We start from the raw sequence: 26,562 nt of genomic DNA, 5'->3' as shown, positions 1-26,562 counted from the left end.
GGATGATGGAGACTATGATTCCCCCACAAGTCGGGATGAGACTCCGGACGAAAAAAAGAGGCCAAAGAAGCCCAAATAAAAAAAGAGGCCATAAAAAAGAGAAAAGGCCCAAATAAAAAAATGAGAGAAAAAGAGAGAAGGGACAATTCTACTATCCTTTTACCACACTTGTGCTTCAAAGTAGCACCATGATCTTCATGATAGAGAGTCTCCTATCTTGTCACTTTCATATACTAGTGGGAATCTTTCATTATAGAACTTGGCTTGTATATTTCAATGATGGGCTTCCTCAAAATGCCCTAGGTCTTCATGAGAAAGCAAGTTGGATGCACACCCACTAGTTTCTTTTGTTGAGCTTTCATACACTTATAGCTCTAGTGCATCCGTTGCATTGCAATCCCTACTCACTCACATTGATATCTATTAATGGGCATCTCCATAGCCCGTTGATACGCCTAGTTGATGTGAGACTATCTTCTCCTTTTTGTCTTCTCCACAACCACCATTCTATTCCACCTATAGTGCTATATTCATGGCTCACGCTCATGTATTGCGTGAAGATTGAAATTTTTTGAGAACATCAAAAGTATGAAACAATTGCTTGGCTTGTCATAGGGGTTGTGCATGATTTAAATACGTTATGTGGTGAAGATGAAGCATAGCCAGACTATATGATTTTGTAAGGATAACTTCTTTTGGCCATGTTATTTTGAGAAGACATGATTACTTAGTTAGTATGCTTGAAGTATTATTATTTTTATGTCAATATTAAACTTTTGTCTTGAATCTTATGGATCTGAATATTCTTACCACAATAAAGAGAATTATATGGATAAATATGTTAGGTAGCATTCCACATCAAAAAATTTGTTCTTATTATTTACTTACTCGAGGACGAGCAGGAATTAAGCTTGGGGATGCTCATACGTCTCCAACGTATCTATAATTTTTGATTGTTCCATGCTATTATATTATCAACATTTGATGTTTTATATGCATTTATATGCTATTTTATATGATTTTTGGGACTAACCTATTAACCCAGAGCCTAGTGCCAGTTTCTGTTTTTTCCTTATTTTAGAGTATCGCAGAAAAGGAAAATCAAACGGAGTCCAATTGACCTGAAACTTCACGGAACTTATTTTTGGAACGAAAACAACCCGGGAGACTTGGAGTCCATGTCAAGGGAGCCTCGAGGAAGCCACGAGGTAGGGGGCGCGCCCACCCCCCTGGGCGCGCCCTCCACCCTCGTGGCTCCCCTGACGTACCTCTTCCTCCTATATATACCCATATACCCTAAAACGATCGGGGAGCACAATAGATCAGGAGTTCCGCCGCCAGAAGCCTCTGTAGCCACCGAAAGCCAATCTAGACTCGTTCCGGCACCCTGCCGGAGGGGGCAATCCTTCTCCGGTGGCCATCTTCATCATCCCGGTGCTCTCCATACGAGGAGGGAGTAGTTCTCCCTCGGGGCTGAGGGTATGTACCAGTAGCTATGTGTTTGATCTCGCTCTCTCTCTCTCGTGTTCTTGAGGTGATACGATCTTGATGTATCACGAGTTTTGCTATTATAGTTGGATCTTATGATGTTTTCTCCCCCCTCTACTCTCTTGTAATGGATTGAGTTTCCCCTTTGAAGTTATCTTATCGGATTGAGTCTTTAAAGATTTGAGAACACTTGACGTATGTCTTGCCGTGTGTATCTGTGGTGACAATGGGATATCACGTGATTCACTTGATGTATGTTTTGGTGATCAACTTGCGGGTTCCGCCCATGAACCTATGCATAGGGGTTGGCACATGTTTTCGTCGTGATTCTCCGGTAGAAACTTTGGGGCACTCTTTGAGGTTCTATGTGTTGGTTGAATAGATGAATCTGAGATTGTGTGATGCATATCGTATAATCATACCCACGGATACTTGAGGTGACATTGGAGTATCTAGGTGACATTAGGGTTTTGGTTGATTTGTGTCTTAAGGTGTTATTCTAGTACAAACTCTAGGGTTGTTTGTGACACTTATAGGAATAGCCCAACGGATTGATTGAAAAGAATAACTTTGAGGTGGTTTCGTACCCTACCATAATCTCTTCGTTCGTTCTCTGTTATTAATGACTTTGGAGTGACTCTTTGTTGCATGTTGAGGGATAGTTATGTGATCCAGTTATGTATTATTGTTGAGGGAACTTGCACTAGCGAAAGTATGAACTCTAGGCCTTGTTTCAACGCATTTCAATACCGTTTACGCTCACTTTTATCATTAGTTACTTTGTTGTTTTTATATTTTCAGATTACAAATATCTTTATCTACCATCCATATACCACTTGTATCACCATCTCTTCGCCGAACTAGTGCACCTATACAATCTATCATTGTATTGGGTGTGTTGGGGACACAAGAGACTCTTTGTTATTTGGTTGCAGGGTTGCTTGAGAGAGACCATCTTCATCCTATGCCTCCTACGGATTGATAAACCTTAGTTCATCCACTTGAGGGAAATTTGCTACTGTCCTACAAACCTCTGCACTTGGAGGCCCAACAATGTCTACAAGAAGAAGGTTGTGTACTAGACATCAATGAACATCGGTAAGAAAAGCTTCGTCCCAAAATTTTAAGGGCATGGAGGCCGCAGCTAGAAGAGCTAGACCTACTTCAACAATGTGTCTATGCTTACGTTCTACAGAACCGTTTTGTTGATGAGCATGGGGACAAGACACATGATGAGATATGCCAATTTTTTTAAAAAAATGAATTTAGTTTTCATACACACCACCCAGTCTGATTGCATGGCAATGATTTTGCTATCAAACTTACGTTCAACAAGGGCTTGAAAGTTGTGAAAGACTTGGAACACATCAGAACGTTTTTTAAGAAGATAGATCCAAGTGTATTTGCTGTAGTCATCAACAAAACTTACATAGTAAGAGTGTCTACCAATAGAAGTGGGTGCTGGTCCCCAAACATTAGAAAAAATAAGTTGCAAAGGCTTGGTAGACACACTGGTAGAAATAGGATAAGGTAACCGATGACTTTTTGCTTTTTGACATGAATCACAAATAGTTTCTGTATCTCTCTCACCAACAACTGGGAGTTTATTTTTACTAAGAATTTGATGAACAGTAGTAAACAAGGGATGACCTAAACGACTATGCCACCTTTCAGCAAAAAGCTTGATGGCACCATACACTTGTTTATTGAATTTGCAGTATTGAGGAAGCAATGAATAGAGCCCTTGCACATAGGTACCCCTGTGGAGAACTCTCTTCGTGACCTGGTCCTTGATCAAAAATAAATAAGGGTGAAACTCTAGAAAGACATTGTTATCAAGAGCAATGCGATGAACGGAAAGAAATGTTTTAGAAGCATTGGGAACATGCAAGATTTCGTTTATGACAAGGTCTTTATGTGGGGTTTTGATAATTGATTGACCAACATGACTAATCTTCATACCTGTCCCATTGGATGCGGTGTAGACTTGATCATGACCATGGTACTTTTCATGCATTGTCACCTTTTCCAGCTCTCCAGTGATGTGATTTGTGGCGCCCGTGTCGAGGTACCAATTTGTGTCAACACCATATGAAGTATCAGCAGCAGCTGCAACCTTTTTTCTTTGGGATGTATCATCGGCATAGCACCAATCACAATCTTCAGCAATATGGTTAGTCTTTTTGCAGATTTGACACTTGCCTTCATAACCTTCATAGCCCTGAAAATTGTTGCGCCCTCTGTTGCTGTTGTGGAAGGAGCGCCTAGGATTGTAGCCACCTCTGAAGTTGCCCTGCTGGGAATATCCACCACCACCACCACCGCTGTGATGGCCACCACCGGTGCTGTTTTGATGATAGCCACCACTACCACCATTATAGCCGGCGCCACCAGAGCCATGATAGCCGATGCTGGAGTTGTTGTAGTTGTTCCCGCCGCCACCGCCGCCGCCGCGAGATCCGTCGCTGCCATTGCCTTTCTGCTGGCCACGAAACCCCTTGTCGGGTCCCTGGCGGCCGCGAGAAGCGCTGTTGGCCGACGACTTGAAGCTGCCTGCGCCAGTCCCATGGAACATCTCGCCTCTTTGATCGAAGTTTGCCACCATGGAGAAGAGCTGCTCGACGGAGATCAGATCAGTACGAACGTCCAATGCGGAGATGATGGGCTGATACTCCATATCAAGTCCCGCAATGATGAAAGACACCAGCTCGTCTTCCCCGATCGGTTTTCCTGCCGCTGCAAGTTCATCAGAGAGAGCTCGCATATTACCGAAGTAGGTTGCCGCCGGTAGTGTGCCCTTCTGGGCGTTGGTGAGGGAGGCCCTGATGTTATTGACGCGCGAGAGAGAGACTGCAGAGAACATCTTGCTTAGGGCTGTCCATATTGCATATGAAGTTTCCATCGAGGCCACCTGAACAAGCACTTCTTTGGAGAGGTTACGAAGAAGGTAGGCGACGATTTGCCGATCCTGGATGAGCCAGGGAGGGTAGGCAGGGTTTGAAACGATCTGATCCTTGCCCTCTTTGTCCTTGGTGGTGATGGTTTTGGGAGGCTCCTCTATAGTTTGATCTATGTAGCCATACAAGCCGGCGCCCATTATCTGGGATCGTGGTTGAGCTCGCCAGAGGATGTTGTCACGCCCCGAGACCGGGCCTAGGCGAGACAGCCGCCGCGCGCCTATAGACCAGGGGCCTATAGTCACGCAAGGCGTGATTAAGCAGGCATAAACCAACAGTGGATCACAAAAGCTTATATATTAACTATACAAATTCCTTTACATTTACAAAATGGCTCAAATAAATTATTTTCTAGTCGCTTCCCACCCACTGGTCCAGCCTATTCTTCTATGACATCTTCTAAACATGCTTATGTTACATTGTCTGCATCTAGAAAAACAGAGAAAGCCAGGGTGAGTACGACAAGTCATACTCAGCAAGTAGGTACTTCACTATTCAACAAAGAAGAATAGTATGGTAGTGTATCTCAACAGATGAACTTGATCCATAGGATAAACAAGGTAATAATTATCGGAACGTATTTTGGTGGAAATGGACAAAAGAACATATAACTAGATTTAATGGAAACAACCAGGAATTTATTGGCGTCACACATGACCACAAGCTTCCCAACCCGGGAGTCACATGAGTGAAATTTCACACTTTTACGCTCTTAAGAGGGGTACTCCGACGTCGACAGCCTCGACTAGAACCACACAGGTTCCAGAAGAGCAGAGCTCTTTATTCCCCCAAGAACCGACCACTCGACTTACTAGTGTCGATCGTTCCTACGGATCCATCATCGACACGCTTCTGAACGAGTGCCGTTCTTAGCGGAGAACTCAGACAATCCCATACCTGAACTGTGACCGGTACAATACGTTTGCCGTCGTGACACCAATATAGATGGATGTGTGTTTAAATCAAATGATAGGATCACTCAAATACCAGTCAAAGACAAAACACTCATGACTTTTCGTGAGTTCCTCCAAAATACTCGGATTCCATCAACAAATGAATTATGAGGACAACACATCCCTCAACAAAGGATCAACAAAGACCAAGGTGCAACAATATAATCAAGTACTCAAGGAAGACAACAATAAGGCATGCAGGGAGTTTAGCAAAGCAGCTACTTGCCTTAGATAACAAGATTCCTCCTTGGAGATAATATTCTCCTAGCAAATAAATCCATCAATGTATAATCCAATAGTCGTACATATACTATACTGATATTCTCCGGACACACGGCTCAGTTCTTCACTCCAGCAGCACCTATACGCCCCATATAACTCCTCCATGTCTTGTCTCTCTCTCACTCACACGCTCTCTCTTCTTCTCACTTCTTTCGTTCTCTAGTAGATGGTTTGAAGCTGCAACAACCAGCAGCAGGAGGTCCTATTTATAGGGTTGATTGTGGGTTGAAAGCTAGCAAAATATCACAGCCGCAGTGACCCTTCCAGCTGACCTTTGGAGCTGGTAAAAAGATTTGGCTGCTGCCCCTACAGCTAGTGCAAAGGCCTAATCAACCTGGCCACCATAGGAAGAGTCCACGTATAGGACTAGAATGTCCAAGAGACTACATGCATGCCACGCCAACCTCCAGGTACACATAGATTTTTACTTAGCTAGCAAGGACAGTACATACGTGTGCATTCTCATTATTACATGCATGCACCTAGTTGAATATCTACCGGTCTATCATTTGTACCTGGTCCAATTCCATCTATTCAAATGCCATGTTAACCCCCTTATAGTTATCTACTACCACATACAAACACCACCATGTGAGTGCAAGGATGCTAGACTCACGTGCACAAATGCACACCCTATCTGATTGTGTGGTTATTCCATCTAATTTTTATTGCAGGGAGAAAAATGCATGTCTATTATATTTCTTTGAAACAGTGCTCAATCATTTATTTAAACAAATAATACAGATTTAATTATTCATCTTAACTTAAGAACATAAAATAATAACCCTAAAAATCTGGGTTATTACAGACGTAGTTCGTCCTGGTGAGAGGCTCGGAGGTGTTGTAATTGAGGCTGGAGGTAATGGTGGCGGTGGAGGTTGACATGGCTGCGGGTTGATGGGTAGGGGATCAACGAGGAAGAACTAGGCGCTGTAGGTTGTTGCGTGGGGAATCGATGGAGAGGAACTAGATGTGATGGAAGGGCGTGCTCTGTATACCATGTAAAGATTGATGGAAGCGTCTCAACCCCCGAACAGGGAGCCCGCAGGTGTATATATTGATGTATGTGTGAGATACAAGACATCCGGTTAGAGATATAACCGAACAGAAGTATTACAGAGAGGGAGATCGAGATTACACAGAGAGAGAGAGAGATCGAGATAGAGTCCAACATGTTTAAACTAGAAGAAAATACTATCCCTAGCTATGTATATGTGCCACGCAAGTCACCTGTTGATGCACTCAATATGTTCGTTTAACACCCGCCACATGCCCTCTCACTGCTCTCCACCTCGCCACGCGCCTTCTACCGCTCTCTCCCCGCTTTCTCGCCTCGCCGCCGACACGCCACCACCGCGCCACCATGCCGCCGCGGAGTTTCGGGCTACCGTGGCGTCCGCGCGCGCCCCTCCGGCGCCTTCTCCGCCGAGATCCGATCCGGCGACATGCGCCTCGGCCTCGGCACCTTCGACACCGTCCACGAGGGCGCCCGCGCGTACGACGCGGCGGCGTGGCGCCTACGGCGGCCTCATAGGGACATGAACTTCCCGGAGGTGCTGATGCGGGAGCTAACGCCTCCCCTGCGGCTTATCACCGACGAGGATCGTCGCCACAATCGGAGGCGGGAGCGCCGTCTCGGCCTTGCCGAGATGGACGAGGAAGCCATGACGCTGTGGCGTGACGCTTCCCGCAGGACGTCATCAACGAGCGCCAGTTCTATGCGCAAACGAGGGCGGAGAGGAGGACGGAACGAGCCGCCTATCGCGAGTACAGGCGTATGCGGAAGGCGGCCTCTCAATTCAACATCGACCTAGGAGCAGTGTCGCCCTGGGACTCCGATGACGATCGGTACCTTGACGCTTTCATTGAGACGTCAGAGGAGGACATCATCGAGGCGGAGTCGGAGGAGGAGGAGGACGACGACGAGGAGTAGTTTTGTATCTATCGTTCATCTATCGTAGGAGGAGGCTATGAACTACCTATGTATCGTTTTATCTATCGTTTTTATCTATCTATGTACCTTTTATCTATCCATGCCTATCGTATCGAGTCGGAGCCGAATGTGTATCAAGTCGGAGTAGAAGGAGAAGAAATATAGCGCGTCTGCTGAAGCTGCGCGCGCAATTTTTTGCAGCGGCCGCATAAAAACTAGCTACGAAGGCACTGTAAACATTTTTTTAACGTGCCTGTTGGAGATGCTCTTACAGTGATATAAACCGAGCGGATGACAGATTACACTCGGCTTACGGCGAAACACAACTACGCACATGTTTTTCCTGCGTTTAGTAACTGGGTTGACATCGATCATGGTGAATTTTATTAATGAACGCTATTCGATCTGTTGACAGTGACACCAAGCCAGAACATCGAACATACTAGACATCATACGGGCAGTGAAAAGCCCCGATGACAAACGCGCGACGATCATTCCGCCATTAAGCACCCCTGTTGTAAACATGGTGACGGGCAGCTGATTGGAGATGACCTCGTCCGCTGGCCATCCTTGTCGACGGGCGGCGGCCGGACCACCATGACGGGGCAGCTGGCGTGGTGCGCGCAGTAGTCGCTCACGCTCCCCAGGAACGCCCTGCAGCCAAAAGAATGAGCAATCGTACGTACGTGCATGTATCGCGATCAATCGTGAGACGGGCACACGTACGTAACGCACCTCCCGACGGCGCCGAGCCCGCGGCTGCCGACGACGAGCAGGCCGGCGCCCGCGTCCTCCGCGGCGCGGCACAGCGCCTCCCTCGACTCCCCCTCCACCAGCACCGCCGCCGCGCTCACCTGCGCAGCAGCCACGGCTTAAGTTGATGAGCCGACGGCGTGTGTCACAACTCACAAGGGCCTATATTGCTTTACATACCCCTCGTCCGTGGCAGACCCGCCTGGCCCTGTCGAGCAGGCTGCGCGCGCTCTCCTTGCGCGCCGCTCGCACCGACTGCATGATCTCCGGCGCGCCGTACACCGCTGACCCTGCGTGCGTGGCAATCACATCATATCATATTCATATCAGCGCCGCTGATGTGCAGCAATGTCGCGCGAGGCGTGCCGTGATGTTGGTCGTCAGCTAGCTCACCTAGCCCGCCGACCGGGCACATGGCGTGGTGGAGCGGCTCCAGGGCGTGGACGAGCACGAGCTCATGCCGGGCCTCCTCCGTAGCCGGCTGATCGCCGGCGGGGAAAAGGGAGCGTAGCACCCAGTCTAGCGCGTGGTGGCTCCCGCCGCTGTCATCCAGCGCGACCACCACCTTCATCGTTCGCCTCTCTTGTTCTTGGTGTTTATTGACTCAGGTTGTCGCCGATGCGGCCGATGCGGCCGGTGCGGGAGCGTGTGGGTCATATATACGTGAATCCAAACCACGTAGTGCCGTGGAGAGGGAGAACGGACGGAGCTGTGGAGCGGTGGGTCATGGATGGCGGCGGCGAGACGACGAGGCGCCGTGCGCGCGTGGCATATCCATGCACGATCAAACGGCCGCGCGCCGCCGTGGCCCCGTAAGCGCCAAGCCGGCTCCACGCCACCATCTTGCTAGCTCGAGCCTTGAGCGGTACAGCCGCGTGCTCATAATTATGCGTTTGGTTGAAGGTATGATATAAATAGATTGAAACCGTTCTGAGATTGAATCTTTGTAGCTCCAGAATGTTTCAGTTTATATTCCTACCTATTGTCTGGATATACCAAGAGAGATCTACGGTCTAATGAGGCTACTATGAAATATTTACTCATGGGTGGGGCAAGCTCTTCTATTCTGGTTCATGATTTCTCTTGGCTATATGGTTCATCTGGGGGGCCTAAAATGGAACATGAAATGGAACAGGCGCATGTGGCCTGGAAGCCTGGTATCATAGCCTTTACAACGAACGGGGAACACTCATTGTTTACGGCATGGACTATCAGGGTATCTAATCCTGTTCGCTCCCCATGCTTTCGCACCCCAGCGTCGGTAGGGACCCAGAGAACTGCCTTCGCTTTTGGCGTTCCTTCGTAGATCTACGGATTTCACCCCTACACACAAAATTCCACTCTTCTCTGTCTCACTCAAGTGAATTGGTTCCACCAAAAAACGGAATGCAGGGAATGACCTTAAGCTTCCATACGCAAGAGAAATGAAGACCACCTTCCTCATTAAATGGCTGGCAGACCTCCCTATATACTTCCTTCATCCTAATCGTCAGAGTGAACAGAAGACCCCCACGAAGGAAAGGTACTTGTTCGAGGAAAGAAAGCGTATTAGTGCTCTGGGCTAATCGGTCGGGTAGAAGCTCCTAACAAGAGCAAGCATCGGAGAAAGCGTATCCTCGCGACTATGGTAGGGCGGTACGCTCTGCTCTCTCGCGACCTCCACTCTAATCAAAAGACTAAAGGCCCCTACGGAAGATGAAAAAGGCGAGGACTGAAATGAGAAAGGGAATAGAAGTTAGGAAGACTACTGATGTAGGGCGGCGGGTGAGCTCAACCTCGAACCAAACAAGCAACGGATTGAGCAACGGGGACTTTCACGAAATGAAAACGGGCGACATCATCGTATGCTCGACATTAGTTGCTCTGGTGTATATCCCGGAGTATTCCTATGGCCAATCTGTCACCCATACATGAAGGCCGTGCTACAATGGCAATGACAATGGGAAGCAAGGCTGTAAGGCGGAGCGAATCGATTTGAATCATCTCGCTTTTCGTTCATTTCAGCCACGCCATAATAGCCGCCACAATAAGAAAGAAGCAAGCGAAACAGCTAGAAGCGCTCGCTTTCAGTTTATGTGTTTGGCTTAATATAAGAGATGGTCTAATTATTTAGGATGGGACCACCTCTCATGTTCAAATGGTCATGCATACAAAGGGTGGCCGGCCAATTTCGTTGGGAGGAAAGGTTCAACATCTTTGAGGCATATTCTTTTTTTTGACTCGAACCATTCAAGTGCTTTATAACCAAACATGTATATTTTTTGGACGATCCCAACCCATCCGTGACCACCCTTGCAACCAAACGTACTCTTTGAATTTACTTGAGGAGGTGTATCAAAGTGTTGAAATATATTACCCAGCTTTCTCCATCAGTTCAGATTTTTGGTTTAGTTGACCGAAGCATGAATTCAATACGAAGCGAGCTTTTCTATAAATGTATAACAAATCAAAATTAGGTGCATGTTTGATTTGCTTGATTCAGGAAATGTAAGAATAGAATAAGTGAGGATTACGATTACACGTTATGTCCATTCGAATCGTAGATGGGTTGTTTGCACCAAAGTTTGATTGATTAGGGCATCTTCAATGTTGACCCACAAATTTTCTTCTGCGTCTTTCCACAGACAAGGGACCAGTTCGCGCACGCGGATGTGGGGAAACGCCATCCAACACTACCCACATAAATTGCAAACATTTTTTTCAACAAACCGAATGAAATTCATGTAAACACAACGGATTTTATATAGACCATATGAAATTCATTACATTTTTGACATGTTTTAACTAAAATAGCTAAAACTATGTGCACGTCCGATCACGCGGAGCTCCATTCTCACGATACGGATACACTGCACTAGTCTATGCCTGGCAGCAGCGGATCCCTTGGTCTTCTTTATGTCTGGCAGCCCGCTTGTCGGACTGCCGTGAGCCTCGGAGGTATATTCTTTCTAAGTATCTTCCCTATGTTTGGTTGCGCCGCTCATCGGAGTGGTAAAGGGGTGCTTCAGTCATAGAGAGTTGGGGGCTTCACATCCGTGAAGCCTAGGCGGGTGTTGACGATGGCAGTGCCACTCATCAGAGTGGAACCCTTGTGATGTGCTTCAGACAAAGGGGAAGGAGAGGACAATGGCATGCGACCGGGCAAGGCACTGGTTGTGTACGCCTCCATAGGACCCAAGCAATAGCGGCCTCCTAACAATGACATGTATCTAGGGTAGGGTCATAGGCCTGACCTAGACGCCTTACCCAAGGACACTGCCCTAGAGTCAAAGACATTCAAGATACAACAGAAGAAACCGACTGAGTTCACCAAGGAGTGCAATCCACTCGACCTTCAACCTCACTCGGAAACCCCAATTCCATTCGACCAACATGAAGTCACTCGACCATACAAGAAATCACTCGGAATACAGAAGGCCTAAAGTCACTCAGGATGGTGACGATCAGGCGTTCACTCTATAGTCTTAAAGATCATTTATAGCTCTTTATAACTGGCGTTACCAGTAACGCCCTGTCTTAATGTACATTGAACCCTATGTAACGTGGGATGGCTGGGATCCTCGCACACTCTATATAAGCCACCCCCTCCTCTGGCACAAGGGTTCGCATCCCCTATAACTCTCAAGCATAATCCACTCGACCAAGCCTCCGGGCACCGAGACGTGGGGCTATTACTTTCTTCAAGAAGGGCATGAACTCATAAACCTTGCGTGCACAACCTTGCCATAGCTAGGATCTTGCCTCCTCCTACGTACCCTCTATTCTATTGTCAGGCTTACTCCCACGATAGTTGGCGCCGACCGGGGAAGGTGTCTTAGCGACTTCCGACGAGGTTGCAATTTTTCTGATCTTCATCATCATGGTTTCCAGCGGTGGTCTGGCTTTGGGCCGTGAGATTCGACTCGGTGCACTCGTTTTCATCGCCGACGACTCCGCCTGGCTCCAGAGGCCCCCCTCGACGTCGACGCCCTTCCCGTCCGCGGGGCGGCGCACTTTCGCGTGAGTGCTTGCGGCGTCCTCCTGCGGCAGCCGTCGACCCAGTATTGGTCGATACCTTCGTCGTCCACTCTCCACGTTGTACGCCGTCACAAGCGGTCTGGTCAATCACGGCTTCAGCGCTGGATAAAACATGCGGTGGTCCGCCAGTCCGCCACCCCCAAGTTGCGGCAATCGAGACCGATGAACCCTTCTATGGACTAGTCGACTGGCTCCATAGACACTCTATCCGAGTGCGGAAGCAGCGACCCCGCGACGGAGGTCCTTATGGTTGACTCTCGCCGCAGTCCGCCTGGATACCGTCGCAGCGGTGGCGGCGGCGGCGACGATGGTCCGTCGAATGCTCACGATGAGTATGAACCCCAGGCCCTCACCTCGGAGCAAAGGGATGAGCTGCATCCCCGTAACGTGGAGGCGCTCCAGAACCCCATCGTGGGGGAGACTTCTGAGGCTCGGGCCCTGGATACCGCGCGCCTAGCCACCTTGGCCGAGCACGCGCGTCTGGAGAACCTTCAGCATTCACTCAATGGGCGAGCCCGTCGGTTGATCCCCTAGTCCAGTCGACAACAACTACAATTGTTTCCACCCGAGCCCCAGGTATATCACACTCCGATTCAGAATCTTAGAGCTGCAGCCCGTATAGCAGAGTCGATTCAGCTGTCCCAATCAGAGGCCGGGAGAGGTTTGATGCAGATCAGAGCGCTGCTCCGGGCAGCAGGTGAGCAAAACACAGCCGTTTCTCAGTCGCGCAACAAGATCCACAGCAGGTCCTGGTAGCGGACATGGTCCAGTCGGCTCACGGCCCAAGATCGCCTCTGTAGCGTGAGGGTCGTGGGCACCGCCAAGAGCAGTACCTGGGTCGGAGCCATGAGCAGTACGATCATCGACTCAGCCGTGATGGCCGTCATTGAGTGCCAACGCCCCCTCCGTGGGGCGGATCGTATGTGCCCCGGCAGTACGATGACAGACGCCCGTACGGCGACGAGCGAAGGATCCCAGTCGACCCAAGAGAGCTCGGGTTTGATGCAAGATCAATTCTGGTACAAGGTCTGGTCGATAGAAACCGGGCACACAGAGAAGGACAAGATAGGAATCACCCGAGTGGTGGCAGAGTTCACGTGTCTGGGCCTGAATGTTTCAGTAGAGCCATTAGGCCTGCTGAGATTCCGCCCAACTTCAGGTTGGCGACGGGAGTAAGCAAGTTTATCGGTGAGTCTAAGCTCGACACTTGGCTAGAGGATTACCAAGTGGCTGTGCAGATTGGTGGCGACAATGATGATGTAGCCATGAAGCACCTCCCCTTGATGCTGGAAGGCTCAGCTAGAGCTTGGTTGAATCAGTTGGCTCCTGGAAGTATTTTCAGTTGGGAAGAGCTGACCCGAGTGTTTGTCAGAATGTTCGAGGGCACTTGCAAACGACCTGCTGGACTAACTGAGTTGCAACATTGCGTCCAGAAACCGAATGAAACTTCGAAGGATTACATCCAGAGATGGACCACCCTTCATCATACAGTGGAGAATGTGTCACAGCATCAAGCAGTTTGCGCCTTCAAGGAAGGCGTTCGGTACAGAGAGCTTAACCTGAAATTCGGTCGGACAGGAGATATGACCCTGGCCCGAATGATGGAAATAGCCACTCGGTACGCCAATGGAAAGGAAGAAGACCGACTCCGCAGTGGCAAGAACAAACCAGTCGCCTAGGACACCGGAGGAGGAAATTCCAGTCGGAAGCAGAAACGCAAGGCCGAAACTGCAGGTCCTGCTGAAGCTACAATTGTGAACCAATGGAAGTTCAAAGGGAAGCCCAAGGGGTCATGGATCCCTAAAAAGTGAAAGATCAAGCAGGTAATGATGTTCTTGATTTGCCATGCCACATACACACCAAAACAAATGCAGAGGGTAACTTGATTCTGCCCAAGCATACCACTCGACAGTGTTGACTCCTGATTCAAAGCTTCAGAGAGGGTCAACCCAGTGAAAAAGAAAAAGAATCTGATAAGGAGGAGGACAAAGAGGAGGATGAAAGGTTATCCCAATATCAATGCCACTTTAGTGATTTTTGCTGACATCAAGAGCAAAAGTCGACTGAAAGTTATTAACAGGGAAGTAAACATGGTTGCTCCGGCAATGACAACGTATTTGAAGTGGTCAAAGAAGCGTTGGTGGTCGACCCAGTCATTGGGGGCACCCGACTGACCAAAGTTCTGATGAATGGTGGCAGTGGTTTGAACATTTTGTATGCTGAGACCCTCCAAGGGATGGGCATTCCGATGTCCAAACTCAGCCAGAGCAACATGCGATTCCATGGAGTCATCCCAGGAAAGAAAGCTGACTCACTCGGTCAGATCACTCTTGACGTGATTTTCGGCGATTCAAAGAATTACCGTAAGAAAAAGTTGACATTCGAGGTGGTCGACTTCCATAGTGCTTATCATGTAATTATGGATCGGCCTGCATATGCTCGTTTCATGGCTCGACCATGTTACGTGTACCTCAAGCTGAAGATGCCTGGCCCTAGAGGTGTGATCACAGTCACGGGGAATCGGCAGAGAGCAGAAGAGTGCCTCCAGGAGGGCTCAAAAATTGCTGATGAAAAGCTGGCAGCAGTAGAAATGGAAGAATACAAGAAGACTGTAGATCCGAGTGATTTGTTGCATGCTAAGAAGCTTGCTTCAGAGTCTGCATTTCAGTCGTCCGGTGAAACAAAGTCTGTTCACATTCACCCGACCAACCCCAACGCTGCTCCGACTCATATATCAACAACACTCGATAGCAAATAGGAAGAAGCGCTCACCCAGTTACTACGTGAGAACTGGGACATCTTCGCATGGAAACCGTCTGACATGCCGGGTGTACCCAAGGGACTGGCTGAGCACCGTTTGCGAGTTGACCCAAAAGTAAAACCAGTCAAAGAGTATCTCCGTCGGTCCGCCGTGGAGAAAAGGAAGGCCATTGGTGAGGAAGTGGCTCGGCTTCTGGCAGCTGAGTTCATTCGAGAGATATACCACTCTGAGTGGCTTGCCAATGTCGTCATGGTCCCCAAGAAAGACAATTCACTTCGTATGTGCATCGATTTGAAACACATCAATCGGTCCTACCCGAAAGATCATTTCCCTCTCCCCCAATCGACCAGATTGTCGATTCAACTGCGGGGTGTGAGCGTTCATCCTTTTTGGATGCGTATTCAGGGTACCATCAGATCCGACTGTATGGACCCGACGAAATAAAAACGGCCGTCATCACCCCATTCGGGTGTTTTTGCGATGTTACCATGCCTTTTGGTCTCAAGAATGCTGGCGCCACATTCATGTGCATGATTTAGAAGTGTTTTCTCACTCAAATCAGTCAGAATGTGGAAGTATACATGGATGACATCGTGGTCAAGTCTCGTAAAGGTTCCGACCTACTGACTGACCTCGCTGAAACCTTTGCCAACTTGAGAAGATATGATATCAAGCTTAATCCATCAAAGTGCACATTCGGAGTCCCAGGTGGAAAGTTACTCGGTTTCCTTGTTTCCGAACGAGGGATCGATGCAAACCCAGAGAAGGTCCTCACTGGCTGTTTGGCTGCGTTGAGCCGATTCATCTCTTGTCTCGGTGAAAAGGCATTGCCTCTTTACCGATTGATGAAAAAGTCTGACAAATTTGAGTGGACTCTTGAAGCCGAAGCAGCGTTTGTAGAGCTCAAAGCCCTGCTTTCCACCCAGCCGATGCTTGCTGCTCCAGTTAGCAAAGAGCCTCTACTACTATACATTGCAGCCACTGGACAAGTTGTCAGCAGAGTGCTCACGGTCAAGCGGGAAGAAGAAGGCAAAGCCTACAAAGTTCAGCGCCCAGTATATTATATTTCTGAAGTCTTGACTCCGTCCAAGCAGAGATATCCACATTATCAGAAGCTTATCAATGGAATTTACTTAACCGCGAAGAAAGTTGCACACTATTTTTTGGACCACTCGGTTTCAGTCGTCAGCGACGCTCCATTATCAGAAATTCTAAATAATAGAGATGGAACTGGTCGAGTGGCAAAATGGGTGATTTAACTCCTTCCATTGGATAAAAAGTTTGAGGCAAAGAAACCAATCAAGTCCCAAGCAATAGTAGATTTCCTCGCCGAGTGGATTGAACAGCAGCAACCGACTCAGATTCACTCGGAGCATTGGACTATGTTCTTCGATGGGTCCAATATGTTGAATGGCTCTGGTGCTGGTGTAGTTCTGGTATCTCCCAGAGGCGACATGCTCACTGTCGGTTCTATATCTGGCATATCTTGTAGTAGGGGTCCTAAGCTAGGTGTCTTGGAGCGATGGTAACATGGACACGGAATTTTACCCAGGTTCGGGCCCTCTTGATGGAGGTAAAACCCTACGTCCTGCTTTTGACTGTATTCATATGGGGTGTAGTACAGAGTACATGTATCTACCATGAGATTGTAGTAATGAATATGAGATTGTCTATTAACTAGCCTGGCCTCGGTTATGCACCATAGGCCTAGGGTTTAGAGGAGTCCTTGTCTTGTGCGCCAAGTCTTGTGGAATCCTCCTTGTATTTGGCATGGGCTGCCCGAAGTGGCCCATTAGTGAATCATCATGGGGGTCCTTGATACGTCTCCAACGTATCTATAGTTTATGAAATATTCATGCCAATATATTATCATTCTTGGGTGTTTTACAATTATTTTATAGCAACTTTATATCATTTTTGGGACTAACCTATTGACCAAGTGCCTAGTGCCAGTTGCTGGTTTTTGCTTGTTTTTTTACATCGCAGGAAATCAATATCAAACGGAGTCCAAATGCAATGAAACTTTACGAAGATTTTTTGGACCAGAAGGAATCCATTGGGCCAAAGCTGCACCTAAGGGGTGCCCCGAGGGGGGCACAACCCACCAGGGCGCGCCTAGGTGGGTTGTGCCCACCTCGGTGGCCTCCCGTACCCCTTCTTTGCACTATAAAATCCCAAATATTCCGAAACCCCTCGGGGTTAACCTAGATCAGAAGTTCCGTCGCCTTAGGGCTCCGTAGCCACCGAAAACCAATATAGACCCATTCCGGCACCCTGCCGGAGGGGGAATCATCTCCGGTGGCCATCTTCATCATCCCAGCGGCCACCACGATGAGGAGGGAGTAGTCCACCCTCGGGGCTAAGGGTTTGTACCAGTAGCTATGTGTTTTATCTCTCTCTCTCTCTCGTGATCCATATCATGGGCTTTGTTAATATAGTCGGATCATATGGTGTTTTTCCCTCTCTATCTTATTGTGATGAATTGAGTTTTTCCCTTTGAGATTTCGTGGTTATCGGATTGAATACTTTTATGGATTTGAGAACACTTGATATATGTCTTGCAATTGAATACTAGTGGTGACAATGGGGTATCGTATTGATTCACTTGATATATGTTTTGGCACTCAACTCGCGGATTCCCGCGGTGACATTGGGGTAATCTATGCATAGGGGTTGATGCACGTTCTTGTCCTTGTTTCTCCGGTAGAAATCTTGGGGCACTCTTGTAGTTCTTTGTGTGGATTGAGTATTATGAATATGAATTTGCTTTGGTGATATTCTAGTATGAACTCTAGGATAGATTGAACGGAAACAATAGCTTTGTGTTATTTTAGTACGAACTCTTGAATAGATCGAATGGAAAGAATAGCTTTGAGGTGGCCTCGTACCCCACAAACAATTCCTATCGTTTGTTCTCCGCAAATAGGAACTCGAGAGTGATTCTTCGTTACACTTTGAGGGATAATCAGATGATCCAACCATGTTAGCATTGTTGAGAGATTGCACTAGCGAAAGTACGGACCCTAGGCCTTGTTTTTAAGCATTGCAATACCGTTTTTGTGCCCGTTTACTATTTGCTACCTTGCTGTTTTTATTTATTCAGATTATAAAAATATATTTCTACCATCCGTATTACACTTTTATCACCATCTCTTCGCCGAACTAGTGCACCTATACAATCTGCCATTGTATTCGGTGTGTTGGGGAAACAAGAGATTTCTTGTATTTGGTTGCAGGGTCGTTTGAGAGAGACCATCTTCATCCTACACCTCTCATGGATTGATAAACCTTAGGTCATCCACTTGAGGGAAAAAATGCTACTGTCCTACAAAACTCTGCGCTTGGAGGCCCAACACGTGTCTACAGGAATAAAGTTGTGTAGTAGACATCAAGCCCTTTTTTGGCGCCGTTGCCGAGGAGGTGAGTGCATGAAGGTATATCTTTATATCTTGCAATCGAATCTTTTAGTTTCTTGTTTTATCACTAGTTTGGTTTATAAAAGAAAACTACATAAAAATGGAATTGAGGTTGCATCATATTATTGATCTCATCTTTATAATATCTTTCTTGAAAATGATGGTTCGGAAAATTGTTCTCAACTGTTAGAAGAAGAAGTCAATAAAATGTTTGGCACACAATATTTGAATGATGAGCATGATAGCAATGTTGTTAGTAATGAATTCCTTGAATATCCATGATGCTAATGATATGCAAAGCCATAATCTTGGGGATGCTATATTTGATGAATATGATATTTTTAGTCCCCCAAGTTTTGATGAGAAAATTTATTATTTTGATTGCATGCCTCCTATTTATGATGATTATATTGATGAAAGTGGATTTGGAGAGGTCATGACTTTATTTAATGATGAATCCACTATTTTGGAAGAGGTTGCAATTGATTATGACAACAAAGTTGCTATCTATGATGATTATGGTGATGACATGTATGCTATATTGAATAATTATAAACTTGAAACTTTTCATCATGATTTTAATTTCCAATCACATGAGAGTTATTTTGTTGAGTTTGCTCCCACAACTATTGATGAGAATAAATTTGCTTATGTGGAGAGTGACAGAAATTTTATGCTTATGCATCATGAAAAGAATGCTTTATGTGATAGTTATATTGTTGAATTCATTCATGATTCTACTGAAAATTACTATGAGAGAGGAACATATGCTTGTAGGTATTGCAATGATATCAAGTTTCCTCTCTATGTGTTGAAAATCTTGAAGCTTTGCTTGTTTTGCCTTCCTATGCTAGTTGATTCTTGTTCCCATAAATTGTTTGCTCACAAAATCCCCATGCATAGGAAGTGGGTTAGGCTTAAGTGTTCTTGCCATGTGTTTCATGATTCTCTTGTTATGTTTCAATTCTTATCTTTTATGCGAGCATCATTGAATCATCATGCCTAGCTAAAAGGCATTAAAGAAAAGCGCTTGTTGGGAGACAACCCAAGACTTTTACCTACTGTTTTTGTGTGTTCACATGATTAGGCTACTGTATTAATCATGGTTTATTGCTTTTGTTTCAATAAAGTGCCAAGTAAGATCTTTGGGATGACTTACGGTGATAGTTGATTTGATCTTGCTGAAAACAGAAACTTTTGCGCTCATGAAAATAATTCTCATTTTTAACACAAACGTGATAAAATGCTGATTCTTTTTCCAGAAGATTAATAGACAAATTTCTCAGGTTTTCCTAATTTTTCAGAATTTTTGGAGTAGCATAAGTATGGTTGGAGTGCAGATTACTACAGACTGTTCTGTTTTTGACAGATTCTGTTTTCAATGCATAGTTTGCTTGTTTTCAAGTTTCTATGGATTATATTACTCAATATAGATTGTGGAAATGTTATGCTACAGTAGTCATTGTGTGAGAAAAATTATGAATCTTGTCTTTGACAGTACCAAAAGTAAAATGGTTTGCTCTTTATCATACTAACCTTTCTCACAAAGTTCCGTTAAGTTTTGGGTGAGATGTCGATATGAGGAGAATAAGGAGTGACAAGAACCTAAGCTTGGGGATGCCGAAGGCATCCCAATATAATATTCAAGAAGTCTCAAGCATCTAAGCTTGGGGATGCCCCGGTAGGCATCCCACCTTTCTTCTTCAACAATTATCGGCTAGTATCGGTTGAGCCTAAGTTTTTGCTTCTTCACATGATGCGTGCTATCCTTGGATTGTCATTTTATTTTGTTTTGCTTGCTGTTTTAATAAAGTACTTTGATCTAAGTTTTTTTAAATAAAATAGAGTCCTCAAATAGTTGCCGGGGAGGCTAAGTAAGTGGCATTCACATCTCGTCAACGGAGCTCTTTTCTACGTTATTTACTCTTGTGCTTCACTTATATCCTATGAGTAAATTGTTGAATAAATTGAATTTCATGAAGTTGAAATCATATCATGCCTAGTGGTGGCTTCACATTGGGTTTATAAAGTGAAATCTATTGAGGCTTGACAATCACAATATTGGTCATACAAGCAATTCATGAATAATTATTATAAGGAAGAGAAGTTTCACATATAAATACACTATCATGGAAATCTTTTGTGACTGTGAGCCCCCATCAAAATATTATATGCCATTTTTTTACGTTGGACAAGGAAGACAACGTAATGATTTATGTTTGTTCATATTCACATAGAAGTTATATTGTCATAGATCCTTCAACATGTGGTGCTTGCCCACCATCTTCGCTAGCAAAAATTCCGCACCAAGTAGAGATACTACTTGTGCATCCAAAAACCCTTAAACCCAAATCTTATTTTCAAGAGTCCACCATACCTACCTAAGGATTGAGCAAGATCCTTCAAGTAAGTTGTCATCGGTGCAATAAGGCAATAAAAATTGCTTCTAAAAGTGTGAGATCATTTAGTGTAAGAGAAAATTGAGCGTTGTACGAACTTGTGATGGCAAAGTAATAAAAGCGACGAACTGCATAATAAAGTTTGCTATCATAAGGGGCAATATAACGTGACATTATTTTGCACTGAGGGATTGAGCATACAAACAAATAAGCGCATGGCAACCTCTGCTTCCCTCTGTGAAGGGCCTATCTTTTACTTTTATGCAAAGAGTCAAAGTTCTTCTCTCTATTCCTTTTTATTTTTCTCTTTTGGCAAGCATCATGTGGTGAGGAAAGATCTAGGCACATATGTCTAGTTGAATATGGGTAGCATGAGTTATTATTGTTGACATCACCCTTAAGGTGAATACGCTGGGAGGCGAAATTATAAGCCCCTGTCTTTCTATGTGTCAGGTTGGAACGTTTTGCTCATGTGTACAAGGTGAGTGTTAGGAATAATAGAAGACCATATGATGGTTGAGTATGTGGAGCTATTACTTAAACTCTGTTGAATAAGTTGAATTGCAATTGGTTGGTGACTAAGAACATAGGTTGTTGAGTTTTAAGAGAATTCATTGTTTGAACCTTAACATGTGAATTGGTTGCTACTATAACATGAGAAGTTTCATAAGAAAGAATTGCTGTTATGATGCTAGGAAGAGTGATTGAAATTATCATTGATCAAACTTTTACACTTTGCTAGCATTCACACTTCAGAAATTATTTCTTTTACCATTTACCTACTCGAGGACAAGTAGGAATTAAGCTTGGGGATGCTGATATGTCTCCAACATATCTATAGTTTATGAAGTATTCATGCCAATATATTATCATTCTTGGGTATTTTACAATCATATTGTAGCAACTTCATATCATTTTTTGGGACTAACCTATTGACCAAGTGCCCAGTGCCAGTTGCTGTTTTTTCTTGTTTTTTACATCGCAGGAAATCAATATCAAACGGAGTCCAAACGCAACGAAACTTTACAGAGATTTTTTTTGGACCAGAAGGAACCCATTGAAGGAAATATGCCCTAGAGGCAATAATAATGTTATTATTATTTCCTTATTTCATGATAAATGTTTATTATTCATGCTAGAATTGTATTAACCAGAAACATAATACATGTGTGAATACATAGACAAACATAGTGTCACTAGTATGCCTCTACTTGACTAGCTCATTGATCAAAGATGGTTAAGTTTCCAAACCATAGACATGAGTTGTTATTTGATCAATGGGATCACATCATTAGGAGAATGATGTGATTGACTTGACCCATTCCGTTAGCTTAGCACTTGATCGTTTATGTTTACTGCTATTGCTTTCTTCATGACTTATACATGTTCTTATGACTATGAGATTATGCAACTCCCGAATACCGGAGGAACACTTTGTGTGCTACCAAACGTCACAATGTAACTGGGTGATTATAAATGTGCTCTACAGGTGTTTTCGATGGTACTTGTTGAGTTGGCATAGATCAAGATTAGGATTTGTCACTCCGATTGTCGGAGAGGTATCGCTGGGCCCTCTCGGTAATACACATCACTATAAGCCTTGCAAGCATGATAACTAATGAGTTAGTTACGGGATGATGTATTACGGAATGAGTAAAGAGACTTGTCGGTAACGATATTGAACTAGGTATTGGGATACCGACGATCGAATCTCGGGCAAGTAACATACCGATGACAAAGAGAACAACGTATAGTGTTGTGCGGTTTGACCGATAAAGATCTTCGTAGAATATGTAGGAACCAATATGAGCATCCAGGTTCCGCTATTGGTTATTGACCGAAGATGTGTCTCGATCATGTCTACATAGTTCTCGAACCCGTAGGGTCCGCATGCTTAAAGTTCTGTGACGATCAGTTTTATGAGTTCATATGTTTTGATGTACGGAAGGTAGTTCGGAGTTCCGGATTTGATCACGGACATGACGAGGAGTCTCGAAATAGTCGAGACATAAAGATTGATATATTGGAAGCCTACATTTGGACATCGGAATAGTTCCGGGTAAAATCGAGATTTTACCGGAGTACCGGAGGGGTTACCGGAACCCCGCGGGGGCTAATGGGCCTTGTTGGGCCATAAGGGAAAGAGAGAGGGGCCGGCCTCGGGCAGGCAGTGCGCCTCCTCCCCCCTGTCCGAATTGGACTATGAGAGGGGGGGCGGCGCCCCCCTTTCCTTCTCTTTCTCTCCCTTCCTTTCCCCCTCCTAGTAGGAGTAGGAAAGGGAGGGATCCTACTCCTACTAGGAGGAGGATTCCTCCTCCTGGCGTGCCAACAAGGGCCGGCCGACCTCCCCCTTGCTCCTTTATATACAGGGGCAGGGGGGCACCTCTAGACACAAGTTGATCACAAAGATCTCTCCCAGCCGTGTGCGGTGCCCCCCTCCACCATAATCCACCTCGGTCATACTGTAGCGGTGTTTAGGCGAAACCCTGCTGCGATAGCTTCATCAACATCATCACCACGCCGTCGTGCTGACGAAACTCTTCCCCAAGCTCTACTGGATCGTGAGTTCACGGGACGTCACCGAGCTGAACGTGTGCTGAACGTGGAGGTGCCGTACGTTCGGTATTGAGGGTCGGTCGATCGTGAAGACGTACGACTACATCAACCGGGTTGTCATAATGCTTCCGCTTAACGGTCTACGAGGGTACGTGGATGACACTCTCCCCTCTCGTTGCTATGCATCTCCATGATCCTGCATGTGCGTAGGAAATTTTGAAATTACTATGTTCCCCAACAGTGGCATCCGAGCCTGGTTTTATGCGTAGATGTTATATGCACAAGTAGAACACAAGTGAGTTGTGGGCGATACAAGTCATACTGCTTACCAGTATGTCATACTTTGGTTCGGCGGTATTGTTGGATGAAGCGGCCCAGACCGACATTACGCGTACGCTTACGTGAGACTGGATCTACCGACGTGCTTTGCACATAGGTCGCTGGCAGGTGTCAGTTTCTCCAACTTTAGTTGAACCGAGTGTGGCTACGCCCAGTCCTTGAGAAGGTTAAAATAGCACTAACTTGACGAACTATCGTTGTGGTTTTGATGCGTAGGTAAGAACGGTTCTTGCTCAGCCCGTAGCAGCCACGTAAAACTTGCAACAACAAAGTAGAGGACGTCTAACTTGTTTTTGCAGGGCATGTTGTGATGTGATATGGTCAAGACATGATGCTATATTTATTGTATGAGATGATCATGTTTTGTAACGGAGTTATCAGCAACTGGCAGGAGCCATATGGTTGTCACTTTATTATATGCAATGCAATCGCCCTGTAATTGCTTTACTTTATCACTAAGCGGTAGCGATAGTCGTAGAAGAAATAGTTGGCGAGACGACAACGATGCTATGATGGAGATCAAGGTGTCGCGCCGGTGACGATGGTGATCATGACGGTGCTTCGGAGATGGAGATCACAAGCACAAGATGATGATGGCCATATCATATCACTTATATTGATTGCATGTGATGTTTATCCTTTATGCATCTTATTCTGCTTTGTTTGATGGTAGCATTATAAGATGATCTCTCACTAAATTTCAAGATAAAAGTGTTCTCCCTGAGTATGCACCGTTGCCAAAGTTTGTCGTGCCGAGACACCACATGATGATCGGGTGTGATAAGCTCTATGTCCATCTACAATGGGTGCAAGCCAGTTTTGCACACGCAGAGTACTCGGGTTAAAGTTGACGAGCCTAGCATATCCAGATATGGCCTCGGAACACTGAGACCGAAAGGTCGAGCGTGAATCATATAGTAGATATGATCAACATAGTGATGTGCACCATTGAAAACTACTCCATTTCACGTGATGATCGGTTATGGTTTAGTTGATATGGATCACATGATCACTTAGATGATTAGAGGGATGTCTATATAAGTGGGAGTTCTTAAGTAATATGATTAATTGAACTTAAATTTATCATGAACTTAGTACCTGATAGTATTTTTCTTATCTATGTTGTTGTAGATAGATGGCCCGTGCTGTTGTTCCGTTGAATTTTAATGCGTTCCTTGAGAAAGCAGAGTTAAAAGATGATGGTAGCAATTATACGGACTGGGTTCGTAACTTGAGGATTATCCTCATTGCTGCATAGAAGAATTACATCCTGGAAGCACTGCTAAGTGCCAAACCTGCTGCAGGAGCAACACCAGATGTTATGAACGTCTGGCAGAGCAAAGCTAATGACTACTCGATAGTTCAGTGTGCCATGATTTACGGCTTAGAACCGGGACTTCAACAACGTTTTAAACGTCATGGAGCATATGAGATGTTCCAGGAGTTGAAGGTAATATTTCAAGCAAATGCCCGGATTGAGAGATATGAAGTCTCCAATAAGTTCTATAGCTGCAAGATGGAGGAGAATAGTTATGTCAGTGAGCATATACTCAAAATGTCTGGGTATCATAATCACTTAACTCAACTGGGAGTTAATCTTTCTGTTGATAGTGTCATTGACAGAGTTCTTCAATCACTGCCACAAAGCTACAAAAGGTTCATGATGAACTATAATATGCAAGGGATGAATAAGATAATTCCCGAGCTCTTCGCGATGCTAAAAGCTGCGGAGGTAGAAATCAAGAAGGAGCATCAAGTGTTGATGGTCAACAAGACCACCAGTTTCAAGAAAAAAGGCAAAGGGAAGAAGAAGGGGAACTTCAAGAAGAACAACAAACAAGTTGCTGCTCAGGAGAAGAAACCCAAGTCTGGACCTAAGCCTGAGACTGAGTGCTTCTACTGCAAATAGACTGGTCACTGGAAGTAGAACTGCCCCAAGTATTTGGCGGATAAGAAGGATGGCAAAGTGAACAAAGGTATATGTGATATACATGTTATTGATGTGTACCTTACCAGAGCTTGCAGTAGCACCTGGGTATTTGATACTGGTTCTGTTGCTAATATTTGCAACTCGAAACATGGACTACAGATTAAGCGAAGACTGGCTAAGGACGAGGTGACGATGCGCGTGGGAATTGGTTTCAAAGTCGATGTGATCGCCGTCGGCACGCTGCCTCTACATCTACCTTCGGGATTAGTTTTAGACCTAAATAATTGTTATTTGGTGCCAGCGTTAAGCATGAACATTATATCTGGATCTTGTTTGATGCGAGACAGTTATCCATTTAAATCTAAGAATAATGATTGTTCTATTTGTATGAGTAATATCTTTTATGGTCATGCACCCTTAAAGAGTGGTCTATTTTTGTTGAATCTCGATAGTAGTGATACACATATTCATAATGTTGAAGCCAAAAGATGTAGAGTTGATAATGGTAGTGCAACTTATTTGTGGCACTGCCGTTTGGGTCATATTGGTATAAAGCGCATGAAGAAACTCCATACTGATGGACTTTTGGAATCACTTGATTTGAATCACTTGGTACTTGTGAACCATGTCTTATGGGCAAGATGACTAAAACACCGTTCTCCGGAACTATGGAGCGAGCAACAAATTTATGGGAAATCATACATACTGATGTATGTGGTCCGATAAATATTGAGGCTCGCGGAGGGTATCGTTATTTTCTCACCTTCACAAATGATTT

At 45.4% G+C, this 26,562-nt stretch overlaps 1 protein-coding gene across 2 annotated transcripts; it reads right to left on the bottom strand.

Annotated features, from left to right (window-relative positions):
- Positions 1 to 7,976: 7,976 nt before the first annotated feature.
- Positions 7,977 to 8,998, bottom strand: LOC125555920 (uncharacterized). Of its 2 annotated transcripts, none has more exons than XM_048718721.2 (4): positions 8,760 to 8,998; positions 8,547 to 8,656; positions 8,340 to 8,467; positions 7,977 to 8,267 (listed from the first exon to the last, which is right to left on the bottom strand). In XM_048718721.2, exons 1-4 carry the CDS (start codon positions 8,935 to 8,937, stop codon positions 8,105 to 8,107), a joined length of 579 nt encoding a protein of 192 aa, XP_048574678.1. In that variant the 5' UTR covers positions 8,938 to 8,998; the 3' UTR covers positions 7,977 to 8,104. The 2 variants fall into 2 exon arrangements, with proteins under 2 accessions (XP_048574678.1, XP_048574679.1); XM_048718722.2 differs by having other exon boundaries at positions 8,349 to 8,467.
- Positions 8,999 to 26,562: the final 17,564 nt, after the last annotated feature.

Source organism: Triticum urartu, chromosome 5A (genome assembly GCF_056163025.1).
Source record: "Triticum urartu cultivar PI428250 chromosome 5A, HENAU_Tu73, whole genome shotgun sequence".
Classification (NCBI taxonomy): domain Eukaryota; kingdom Viridiplantae; phylum Streptophyta; class Magnoliopsida; order Poales; family Poaceae; genus Triticum; species Triticum urartu.
This window is presented reverse-complemented; position numbering and strand designations above follow the sequence as displayed.